Below are 11,318 nucleotides of genomic sequence, written 5' to 3'. Positions count from 1 at the left end.
CACAGAGAAGCGTTTTTATGAAGAGATTTTTAGAAAGTTAAACTAAACAAAGAGCTGCGTAAGTAAGGGAATGAGTGATATACAAGATCGTCATCGCATCTGAAAGTCATCCCTCGTACAGGTATATGGTAGACCCGCTAACCGGAGGAGATCGCTTCCACTCGGCTCGGGTACTCGCCACATAATATATCGCGTAGTCCCATTTGCTGAGAAAAGTTTTTAGATTGTAATAAATTAACCGGGAAGGATTTACGGTACAGAGCTGACACGTCTGGGGATTACAGATCGGGAGACGCTCTCGGGAAGTGATTCAGTACCTTTGATTCATAAAATTACACTTTATTTATAATGTCTACAATGAATACAAAATACAATATAAAATTTAGAAATACGAATAATATCAAAGGAGATCGCTGATTTTGACATCTCTCCTGACGGCGTTGTTGAAGCCTTCCTTGTAGTGGTACCACACGGGGCTCTTCACGATGTCGTCTATCTTCCCGGCTGGAACAACAGGGCTGTTAGTTCGTGTAACAATAAAGTAGTCCGCGCGAGGATACCTCTGACCGGTTCCAAATCACCACCTTTTATCTCAATTATTATTATTATCAGTTGTGTGGTAGAGGTGACAGGCGCCGTGGTGCAGTTGGGTAGACGCCCGACTTCGAAACTGGCGTAGCAGGTTTGGTGGAAATGCATTTTATGTAATTAATTAACAACTATATAGTTTTTCCACATGCATTTTATTTTCTCAGTGACCGGGTTTCGTCAGATTTTATTTGACCAGTTAAATAAAATAAATGTGGATAAAACTGTATAGTTGTAATTTTATTATCTTTCTTTAGTGTCTCTCTTTTGATATTACAATATAATTAACTAAAACTGATATTTCTTTATCATTTAAATTTTAGAGTAATAATATTTTGTTGCATTTCTCCGTGATTCGAAGTTTCTGAGATTTTAAGTAAAGATCTCACTAGCCACATGATTGAAAATAAATATTTCCCGATTCCATTCTCCGACTGACGGGAATCGAACCCGGGACACGAGATTCGCAGACGATTCTATTCGGCTATAGTATTCCACGGCGCCTGTGATGGTACTCTCCCAGTCTCGGGGTGGCGAGTGGAGGGGGGGTTCTCCCTCCCGAACTCCCACACCGATGGCGTGATGGAGTTTATTCAGTGCGAGACAAATTTGTTCAGTGTAATTGGTCCAACAATCCGAATGACAATTATTCTCCTAATTCCGCGACTTGATTACCGCGCGAGGGTAGTACTGTAGTACTGTAGTACTGTAGTACTGCAGCAGGGAGTGTGCGGGCGCTTACCTTTCCTCGCGGCGGTGGCGGGGGAGCAGGACACGGAGCGGCCGAAGAAGTCCTTCATCACCTGATGGAAATATGTCATCGTTAGTCTCATCCTTACCAACTTCAGTAAAGTGCGGATCTTCGAGGGAAGTACATTTGGAAAATTGCTCTTTTTGTAGGGTTTTGTAAAATTTTGATGATATTTTCACGGAAGTATGGCTCGATTTCAATAATGACACGAGTGTTGTCGGCGCTTATAGTATGTGAATATGTAGTATCTTGTTGGTGGTACTATATACCACCAACAAGACTCGTATCATTGTCGACATTGAGCAGCTTTATTTATATGCCAAAATGGATCTCTTCTTAGAGATTGCCTTTGACCGATACATACTAATTATCGATATTATTATTTATATAATAATATAATCATCGATATAATTTGCTCGAAATTATACGTTTGTAGGGTGGCCTGATGACGACAGTGGAACAATATTTTGTATGAAACCAGAAGCCTAAGGACAGACCGATACAATAGTATATACTATAACATTGACCGTACTGCTTATTCTTGAAGAGAAATTGCCGCGGACCTCAGACCAAAAATGTGTGACGCTAACTTTCCGAACGAGAGCAGCCGGGATGGGGTGGAAGACGTAGACACGTCAAAAACAAGCTATTTCGTTGATACTTATTTCTTTAGCTCATAGAGGGGATAGTGGGGCTTTTAATTGAAAATTGGCAGAAAAAATTGAACGCGTTATTTTATGCTATAAAAATATGAATAAAAACTAATTACTAATTAATGTTTTACTTAGTAAATACCACTATTATAGTGGTATATAATAGTGGTATTTACTAAGTAAAACATTAATTAAAAATGGATAGATTTTACCACAAAGTGACTGCCGAATCAATTAATAAAAAAACTAATTACAACTAAAAATTGTTACTAACTAAATGAATTATAATATTTTATAGTAGCACTGGTTAACGCGATATTACAAAAAAGAGAAATGTGCCGAGACAGAAGTCTCTGACCACACTAGCGCCGGTGGTATATAGTCGCGTGCGAAAAGGTACTCGAATGCTCGTAATGTTGGGAGAGAAATGGAGGATTACGCGGAACCATGAAAAATGACCACCGAGGAAATTGGGTGGATTTACTAAGCGGTACCGGGCGGCGGCGAAACCTCAGTCCTAACTACATAGGGACCTAACTCGCCCGCTACAGAAAGCTGTAGCCTTATTACATAGTAGCCTTCCGCTAAACTCGTAACGGAGCTCCGCAGAGCGCGGCGATAAACAACAATAAGCGAGATAATATTCCAATAATGCCGGAAGCGTCGGTCGGGAAGTCGCGACAGAAGTGCGGAGTAAGTAAGTAACCGGGTACGATCTTACTTTGATCGCTTCGAAATTAGTTTTGTCGCGACACCGCCGCCGCCCGGAACTTTCATATTTATATTGGAAAAGTCGGAATAGAAATAGAATTGTGTTTCCACTCCGCTAGAGATTATCGGATGCCAAATAACAATCTGTTTTCCCCGCTTCGTTCTCCTGTCGCCCGGTCGCCCGGTCGCCTGGGGAAATACCGTATCGGGTGCCCGATCGGTTTCTACCGACTCGACTTGCTTACCAACTACGCGGGTATATCATTTTTATTCGACGAAGGGTAAACTAATAGAAACAAAGAAGGGCACGTACCTTCACGCCGCGTGTGGACGTGTCGCGCTAGTTTTTATATTACAGGCGACGAGAGAGCGTTTAACGAATCCACAGAAGAGTAGTCACATCGGAAGGGGGTTCGTGGAGATCTCGTTAAAAGAAACTGTTCTCGCGGCGCGGAGAGCCGGTTGACGCTAATGAGCTAACTGGAGCTGGATGGAGCCGGCTGTAGGGCGAGTGGTCGAGTGCCGGGCACCGCTCTCGGCACCCGCAACGCGCGGGGATGGGGATCATTACGCGACACTCGCGCTACTCTCTCGTGGCACTCTTGTTCCCGGTGCACTAAACTGGATTCACCGCAAAAACAAACAGTGTAAACAATAACGGACGAATAAGTGAGGGAACCTCCCCCCCCCCGCTCGTCATACGGAGGTAAACACCGGCTCTGATGGAAAATAAATCTGCTATATCTACTCGGAGTGATTCGTTTCGCAAACTCGGGGCGGGGGCGGATTAGGGTGCTGGGTGCTGGTGCCGGGTGCTGGTGCCGGGTGCTGGTGCCGGGTACTGGGGGCTGGGTGCTGGTGTCGGGTGCTGGGGGCTGGGTGCTCGGGTCGGTGAATGACGAGGGACGGTAGCTCGCGTAAAATGGTAATTCGGATTAGCGACGGTCACCTGAACTACTGTCGGCGGGTGAACTAGATTTATCGATCGGATATCGTTTAACTTCGCATTTCTAAAATAATATTTTTACGATTATGGTCCAAATATCCAACGGATGAAGAAAACGGGAAGTATCCCTTAAAGCTCGCCCCGCCCTTCGAGTCCGGAAGGAAGGAGGCGATTACCGTTCCCGCCGTAATAACGCACGCCGGGACCTTCTCGCGACTGCAGCACCGCGCGAGGTGCCCTTCCAGATTATTGCGATACAATATTTATTACACCCAAACACAATACCGTATAGGTAACTACTAAGTATATACCGAAAACTTGTATTTGTATATATTTTTTACTTTTATTTATTTATGGTTCACAAACAATGAAAAACATATTACAATAAACGAAATACAGTGCAATACAAATAGTGTTGACGTTTTTCATCAATTATATGGGAACACAACAAGCTTACAGAAACAATAAAGGTGCAGGTTAAACACATATATAAAGAATAGAAATTTGGTTGTAAAAAAGGGTAGTAACAATTAAAAGTAATGAAGTAAGAAAAATAAAAATAAAAATTAGAAGTAAAAATAAAAAGTGAAATTAAACTACGCTACATAAGGTACAAAATTCAAGACTCCATTGGTGAAATCAATTTGAATTTGATTTCACCAATCTGGTAATAGTCATCTTGTATTTGTCCGTGCCATCATTAAATATGTCGATGGTCACATTATCAGTATTTTCTAAATTATTATACAATCTTAGCATCCTAGAAATGGAGTTAAAGTGTGCCATATTATTGTCATATACTGGGAGAGAAAATGTGCATGTAAGGTAAACGGTGGAAGGTCGAACACCATACGTATATTTTTTTAAATACACGCTTCGCATATTTATTTTTAGATAGACGACGCAACAAAAAACAAAGAGTTATCATTTGTTGGAAAAGAAAACCTTTGTTGACCTGGAAGACTTTCTTTTTTTTTTTAGTCCAAAAATATTTACACATCATATATGATGTGTAATAATATGTACGAGTATACTCGTACATATTTTTCGGAATTCAAAATAACCTTATTGTTAAAGTTTCTATAAAATAATGCAATAATCCCGATCGCGGGGAGAGCCGGATAAGAATCCTAGTACATTTCTAAACTTGATATAAACGACAGGTTTGAGATATACGCTGGAAAAAACCATCAAACAGGGGAAGCTATTCTAGAGAAACAAGAAAACAGTAACGACAAACGAAAGACTGAATTAAATAAAAATGATTATATGTATTGCATGTACATATATGGTAAGCGGGTACATCCAATATAATAAGACATCCTCGAGGTCAGGTGAAGAGTCGCAGTGCGGTGTGACCGGCGAGCGGGGGAGGGGGAGGGGGGACAGGAAGTATTTAGCATAGAGCCCACCGGAAGTCGGTGGGCGAGATTTATCGCGCATTTATACCGCGGGAGGCGCGGGAGTCCGGACGAGACCTGTCCGAGGAGATTTATGCTCCGGCCCGACTGGCCCGCGGTCCAGCGCCGCGCGCCGCGCGCCCAGCCACTCCGGAGGCATATCGCGTTAGGTACGCGATAAAGTAATAAATCCGCAGAACGGACTCTGACCATTTCGGTAATTGGGAACATCGCGTGAAATATAAGCGGAATAATTCCGCGCGGAGATGGACGAAACGTTAGAAGATCGCGTAAGGGTAATAGAGCCGTCGGTAAATCACTCGCTAATACGCGGTACGTATCTCCGGGCGGGGCAGGCGGTGTCGGGACCGCGGGCCGCCGGTCGGCCGCCCCTGCGCCCCTGCCCGGGGTAGGGGGAAGGGGGGGGAGGAACTCTAAAAGCTTCCGGCTATTTAGGCCATTTGGAGCCTTTTCCCCCGTGACGTCATTACATTTATTTATTTTATTTACTAAACTCCAATTTTCGCATTTTTCCTACTGCGTTCCGGAAACGGACGCTTCAACCGACCGCCACGCCATTAGCCCCCCTGAGGCAGGGGGCGGGGGGCGGGGGCCGCGGGGCCAACTTGTTTTTGGCGGAATAATCCGATAGTAAAATCGCTTAGGAAAATTACGACATTAAATGTTCCTACAACCTCGTATACATTAATATTTAAAACAGAAGCGTGCGTCTGTTTTCAAAATAAATTATTAGCGCGTAATAAGTGAATGTGGCAAATCGAAGAATTCCTTACCGAAAGGGAACCAACAATAGGAAGGCGCATAGCGTAGTTTTGCGCGTGAGTTATGTGCACCTGTAGGTGAGGCGGACTGAGGGTAACTCGGTTTATTATATACGAGATCTGATCAAAAAATAGGGTGAGAGAATTTTTAGAGCCGCAACTGATGATGCTACATCCATTTCGTGTCATATGTCCGATGGCTTGATTCTCCGAGACAGACTGTGTCAATTTTGAACACGTTATGACTACTAATAGGTAGTCAGTCTCCGCAGCCGCTTGTGAGTGCGTGTTTATCGTGTCTGTCGCGCAACGGGGTCGTCTTCGAGCAGATCCGAATTTCATGGCCAAAATTGTTATTGAAGGTGAAAGTTGGATCTATGAATATGACCCTGAGATGAAAATAGAGAGTTCCCAATGGAAAACCCCTAACTCTCCTCGCCCTAAACAAAATCACGTCAGTCAAAGTCAAATATCAAGACCATGCTCATATTTTTTACATAGTGAGGGCATAGTGCGTTCCAAGGGGAACAACTGTAAATTTTGAGTTTTACAAAGGCGTACTGCAACGTTTGCAAAATAATTTACGAAGAAAGAGACCAGAAAAATTGGGCCAATGGCTTCCTTCTTCATCGCGAGAATGCGCAGTGTAACTCGTCGCTTCTGATTCGCAAGTTCTCGGCTGAGAAAAATATTCCTGCGAGCCCACGTCCACTTTACTCGCCAGATAAAGTATAAAGAGCCAATACCCTAATGTTTACACGCTAGTGAGGCTTTCAGTATTTTGCTATTTTTTTAAGGATGATATTTTCACGATACATCAATATCTAAATTAATAAAATAATCTTCATCGGATGAAAAGGGAATCCACCAACAGCTTAAAGCAAAGATGGTTACGAAAAGTTACTGCTTTTTTTCTTCTTACGGCTACTCTTCACGGTGCACGGCGCCGAATTCACTGTTGGCTCTTGTATTCTGACCACGGACGAATGCATCAGTGTAGAAATAAATAGTATGAAAAAATGCGTTGACGCTTTGGGTACCTAACTAATTAAAGCCCATAACAAACGCGAGTGCGTTACAACAGGACAGTACAACAGGACTGGATCGAGCAAACAAGGATATTCAACATGAAATATTATTTTCATGGCATTAAATTTTACAATAACCGACGGTATGGTGTGCCCTATGGGATGATACTCGTTTATTATCGCCCAATAGTTTCAGAGAGGAAATAATGCACGCACTCGCGCGTTGAACGCGAGTCCGTGGCGCTGGGACGCGTCGAGCCGAATGTGTAGCATCTACATAACTATCTCCGTTATGTAATACGCATTTATATTAATGAATTACACTCTCGGGTACATGAAGTAAATAGAGTTGAAATATATAAAAAAGGCTCCAGAAAGGGTTAGGCGCGGCTCCGCCCCCGCTATTCCGTTAGGACTATTATTCTCTCGGAGATGTATAGACCGCTCGAGTTAACTTCTCACTCCCGACACTAAATCTCCTAAGCGATTATAGCCCTAACTCCTTAGCGCGGAGTAATATCGCTAACATGTTTCCCATTTTCATTAGGGGCAGTCTCCGGAGCGCGCGCGGCACGCGGGCACGCGGCGCGCACCGGGCGCGTCGGGCGCGCCGCGCGAGCCCCCCCCCTCCGTGTGCAGAGCGGGTGGCGAGTAGCGGAATTTATTTGCTTCGTAAATCATTCTTCTTCCTTGGCGTCTGCACCCCCGCCCCCGCCCCCGCCGCCGCCCCCGCCGCGCGCAGGGCCGGCAGTGATTAATGTTGAGGCGCTCGCGCTCACACACACACTCAGCGCGGCACCGAAAGGATGAAATCCATTTAATAATGCCGGAAGGCGAAACCCGTACTTTATTATTGGAAGCATTTTACTTCCACTAAGATGATGACGTATCAGCTTATAACGCGGGAAGACGAACATTGTGTAGGAGAGCGCCGAACACGGTCCTATACATACACAAGTTACCGAAACATAATGCACACAAATTACGCTTTACTTTAATTGACTGTGTTTCCATACGGTTTAATTTACAATACCATATTTTATCATTTTGATGAATTATATAAATAAAGATTGTAATTACGTAAGCGCAAATATTGTTTCGTGATTTAAAAAAAAAAAAAAAAATATATATATATATATATATATATATATATATATATATATATATATATATATATATATATATATATATATATATATATCGTCCGCCTCCGTAGTGTAATGGTCAGCACGCTCGGCTACCGTTCTGGAGGTCCTGGGGTCGATTCCCGAGGGGGGTAAAATAAATATAAGTGATTTTTTCACTGTAATATTTATTCAATACTACCCTGGACTGGTACCTGAAGCGGAGGGCTGATCACCTTTCCTTCATGTGATCAACATAACACTGCGTTTATATGATGCAGTGCCCTTTGCACCATTGGGGTGCGGATAAGGGTTTTATTATTATATATATATATATATATATATATATATATATATATATATATATATATATATATATATATATATATATATATATATATATATATATATATGTATATATATATATGTATATATATACATATATATGTATATATATATATATATATATATATATATATATATATATATATATATATATATATATATATATATATATATATATATATATATATATATATATATATATATACGTGAAAAAGGTGCCGGAACGCCATTCCACCGCATTACACGGGGAAAAAAGCCCTGGATTATTATCCAGGGCTTATATTTAATATGATAATACTATGTAATAGGATATGTACAATTTTATAATACAATACTTACTTCAAACAATAATTCACACAACTTAAATTTGGTTTGTCAGATTTTTAAATATAAAAACATTTATTTTTAACCCCTGCCTTGTTGTGTATTTAACATAGGCTTTTGTCTAGCCCTCTGCCGGTCTGATGATGTCAGTAACGACGAAACTCGGTCACAGATCAAATTAAATATACGTGGAAAAAACTAAATATGTAATTGTTATTTTATCATATACAATTTTATTATAATATTTAGTAATAAAATTGTACATGACTAGCCACAAATAAATGCTTTAAATATTAATAATATTGAGAATAAAATTGTACACATTCCTATAGAACTACATTTATGCGTATATTAATTAGTCTGTATCTGTAGTGTAGTGGTTAGCGCATTTGACTAATATGCTGGAGTTTCAATAAATATCAGTGATTTTTCACTATAATTTTATTTAGTATCAAAATATAAAAAAAGTCAGTTGCGTACCTAGATTGTAACTCCAAACCCAAACAAAAATTCACATAAGGATTAATGTAAAATGGATTAATCTATTTTGGACTCGCAACAAAGTGGTCCTTCACAAAAGTTTTTTATTGACTTCACAGCGCGGCGCTGGCCATGGCCACGGTCGGTGATGGGACGAGACTATTAGGCTGCTCATCTGTATGACGGGGAACATAAGCCGAGCTGTACAACTGCAACTTGTCCACTAAAGGGCACTATGTATTCGTCGTGCGGTCACCGTCGGAGCCGATCGCTCTACACAGGATGCCAATCTTGTACTTATCTTGATTGCCATTTGATATGCGAGGTTTGTTTGCGAATGACTCCTAAAGCTTGCGCCTGGCCACGTCACAAGGAAGTTAATGCCGGTCTTAATTTTTTTTATCTTCTATATTTGATATCTTAGTTACGGTTCTGTTTCAGCACAATTCGATGCGTTATAAATGGTGCTTTTTGTGTAATAATAAAAAGTACTTTTGTTATATCATATATTCAAATTGCTCTACATGATTTCCGTACTATTATTTATTTACGAGCACCCCTACAGGAATTTTTTATTTTTTAGTGAATAATTCCGTATTATTATTTATTTACGAGCACCTCAGCAGGAATTTTTATATTTTAGTGAATAAGCGTAAATATTCATTACCCTTGAAGAAAAATGATGATAGCAATTAAACATATTGGAATATAGTAAATTTGTTTTACGTTTCTTTGTTTTAGCTTTCTCCAATTGTAATTATGTTGAGAAACAAGTTTTTCTATCCCTTTCTTATTATTTTTTAGTTTTCTAATCACAGTCCCATATGGCATACAATGTGTCTTATTTGTAACAATAATCAGTCTAGATGACAAATCTAGGCAAATAAATGATAAATCTCAGAATTAAGGTTGTGACACATATCGCTCACTTCTTTCAACAACGTCATAATATATAAAAAATTGTCAATTTTCAGTTGCGCATGTTTTCGGAATGCCCAGAAAATCTACTTCATTCCAGCAAAAGCGGCATATTTTTAACTTAATATTTACCCGCTTCAGGGTAGAAAGTGTTGTTTTTGCATTTTGTAGAAAAGGTATTGTTTAATTATTTTTTGAAATATACTTAATATTTTTCAAATGGAGAAAAAACATTCAGGTTTTACCTAAAAAGATATTTTGCACAGTAAAAAGTTCAATAAGTGGCTTGATATTTATTTTTAATACATTTAATTATATTTTTAAACTTTAGAAACGATCTCCTGAAAAATCAAGTTTTTTGATAATGACGTTGTTGAAAGGAGTGAGCGATATGTCAGTAGATAAAATATATCCTTCAAAACTGTACAAAAAGGACTGGACGTTGCGACAAGTGGAAATGTAGCAAGACTGTAAACTCACCAGTGGGACATCGGAGCGCATCTTCTTGGGCTCCAGGCGCTGCAGGTGGTTGGGAAGGGCGGCGGGGACGGGGGCGGGGGCGGGGGCGGGGGGGCGGGCCTGCGGGCGAGGGGCGCTACCCTCCACCCGCCGGATCCTCTCCAGCTCCACCTCGCGCCCTATCAGCTGCTTCATGGCGTATGTCAACGTGCGAACGTTGGATGTTTTTTCATCTGAAACAAACCGACGAGTCATCATTGACCCCATTGCAGGTACAATTCACTTAATGAAAGCATAAGAAAATAATGAAAATGTTATGGGGGGGGGATGTCGAGGTTTTCTTTACTGCGGATTCACGCTGAATCAGATAATAGAATGTGGCCTTTAGAAATGAAAATGTTCCCTAATCCTGGTCTAAAATCTGACCTATAAGCGCTTCTCTTATTGATCACATCACGGGTAGTAAGATTTAGGCTAACTGCTTTAGTAATCTAAACACTAACCCGCTAATGAAATAATTGATTGCCAGAAAGTACCTCTAGTTTACGGTATTTTGTGTATTAGCGGCCTGTATGCAGAGTACGATGACTGAATTGAGGTTTCCGTTACATGAAAGTAGAGAGGATAGAGAGATAACATACTGAAGATTCGTAAACAAAATCTGTATTAGTGTATATTGATTTTATACTGATAAAAATCCTGTTTGTAAAAAACGCCGCTGTTTATAAATGTTAAAAGTTTAAAATATTTTTTATAAGTCAAGAATTGAACAACAAACTTGTACAACAAATTGTGAAAACTGAGGGTCT

The 11,318-nt window shown here is 40.5% G+C and overlaps 1 protein-coding gene across 1 annotated transcript in view; it reads right to left on the bottom strand.

Moving 5' to 3' along the window:
* Positions 1–318: 318 nt before the first annotated feature.
* The window catches only part of LOC148309992 (chromosome transmission fidelity protein 18 homolog), a 23,432-nt gene continuing 12,432 nt past the window's right edge, over positions 319–11,318 (bottom strand). Inside the window, exons 11-13 of the mRNA XM_088259157.1 lie at positions 10,531–10,742; positions 1,331–1,391; positions 319–504 (exon numbers count right to left, since the gene is read on the bottom strand). Coding sequence (XP_088115283.1) covers positions 401–504; positions 1,331–1,391; positions 10,531–10,742 — 377 coding nt within the window. The 3' untranslated portion in view covers positions 319–400. The remainder of the gene's footprint in view (positions 505–1,330; positions 1,392–10,530; positions 10,743–11,318) is intronic.

The sequence above is a fragment of the Brachycentrus maculatus genome, unplaced genomic scaffold (assembly GCF_059751285.1).
Source record: "Brachycentrus maculatus isolate JH-2025_06_01 unplaced genomic scaffold, ASM5975128v1 h1tg000113l, whole genome shotgun sequence".
Lineage (NCBI taxonomy): Eukaryota > Metazoa > Arthropoda > Insecta > Trichoptera > Brachycentridae > Brachycentrus > Brachycentrus maculatus.
This window is presented reverse-complemented; position numbering and strand designations above follow the sequence as displayed.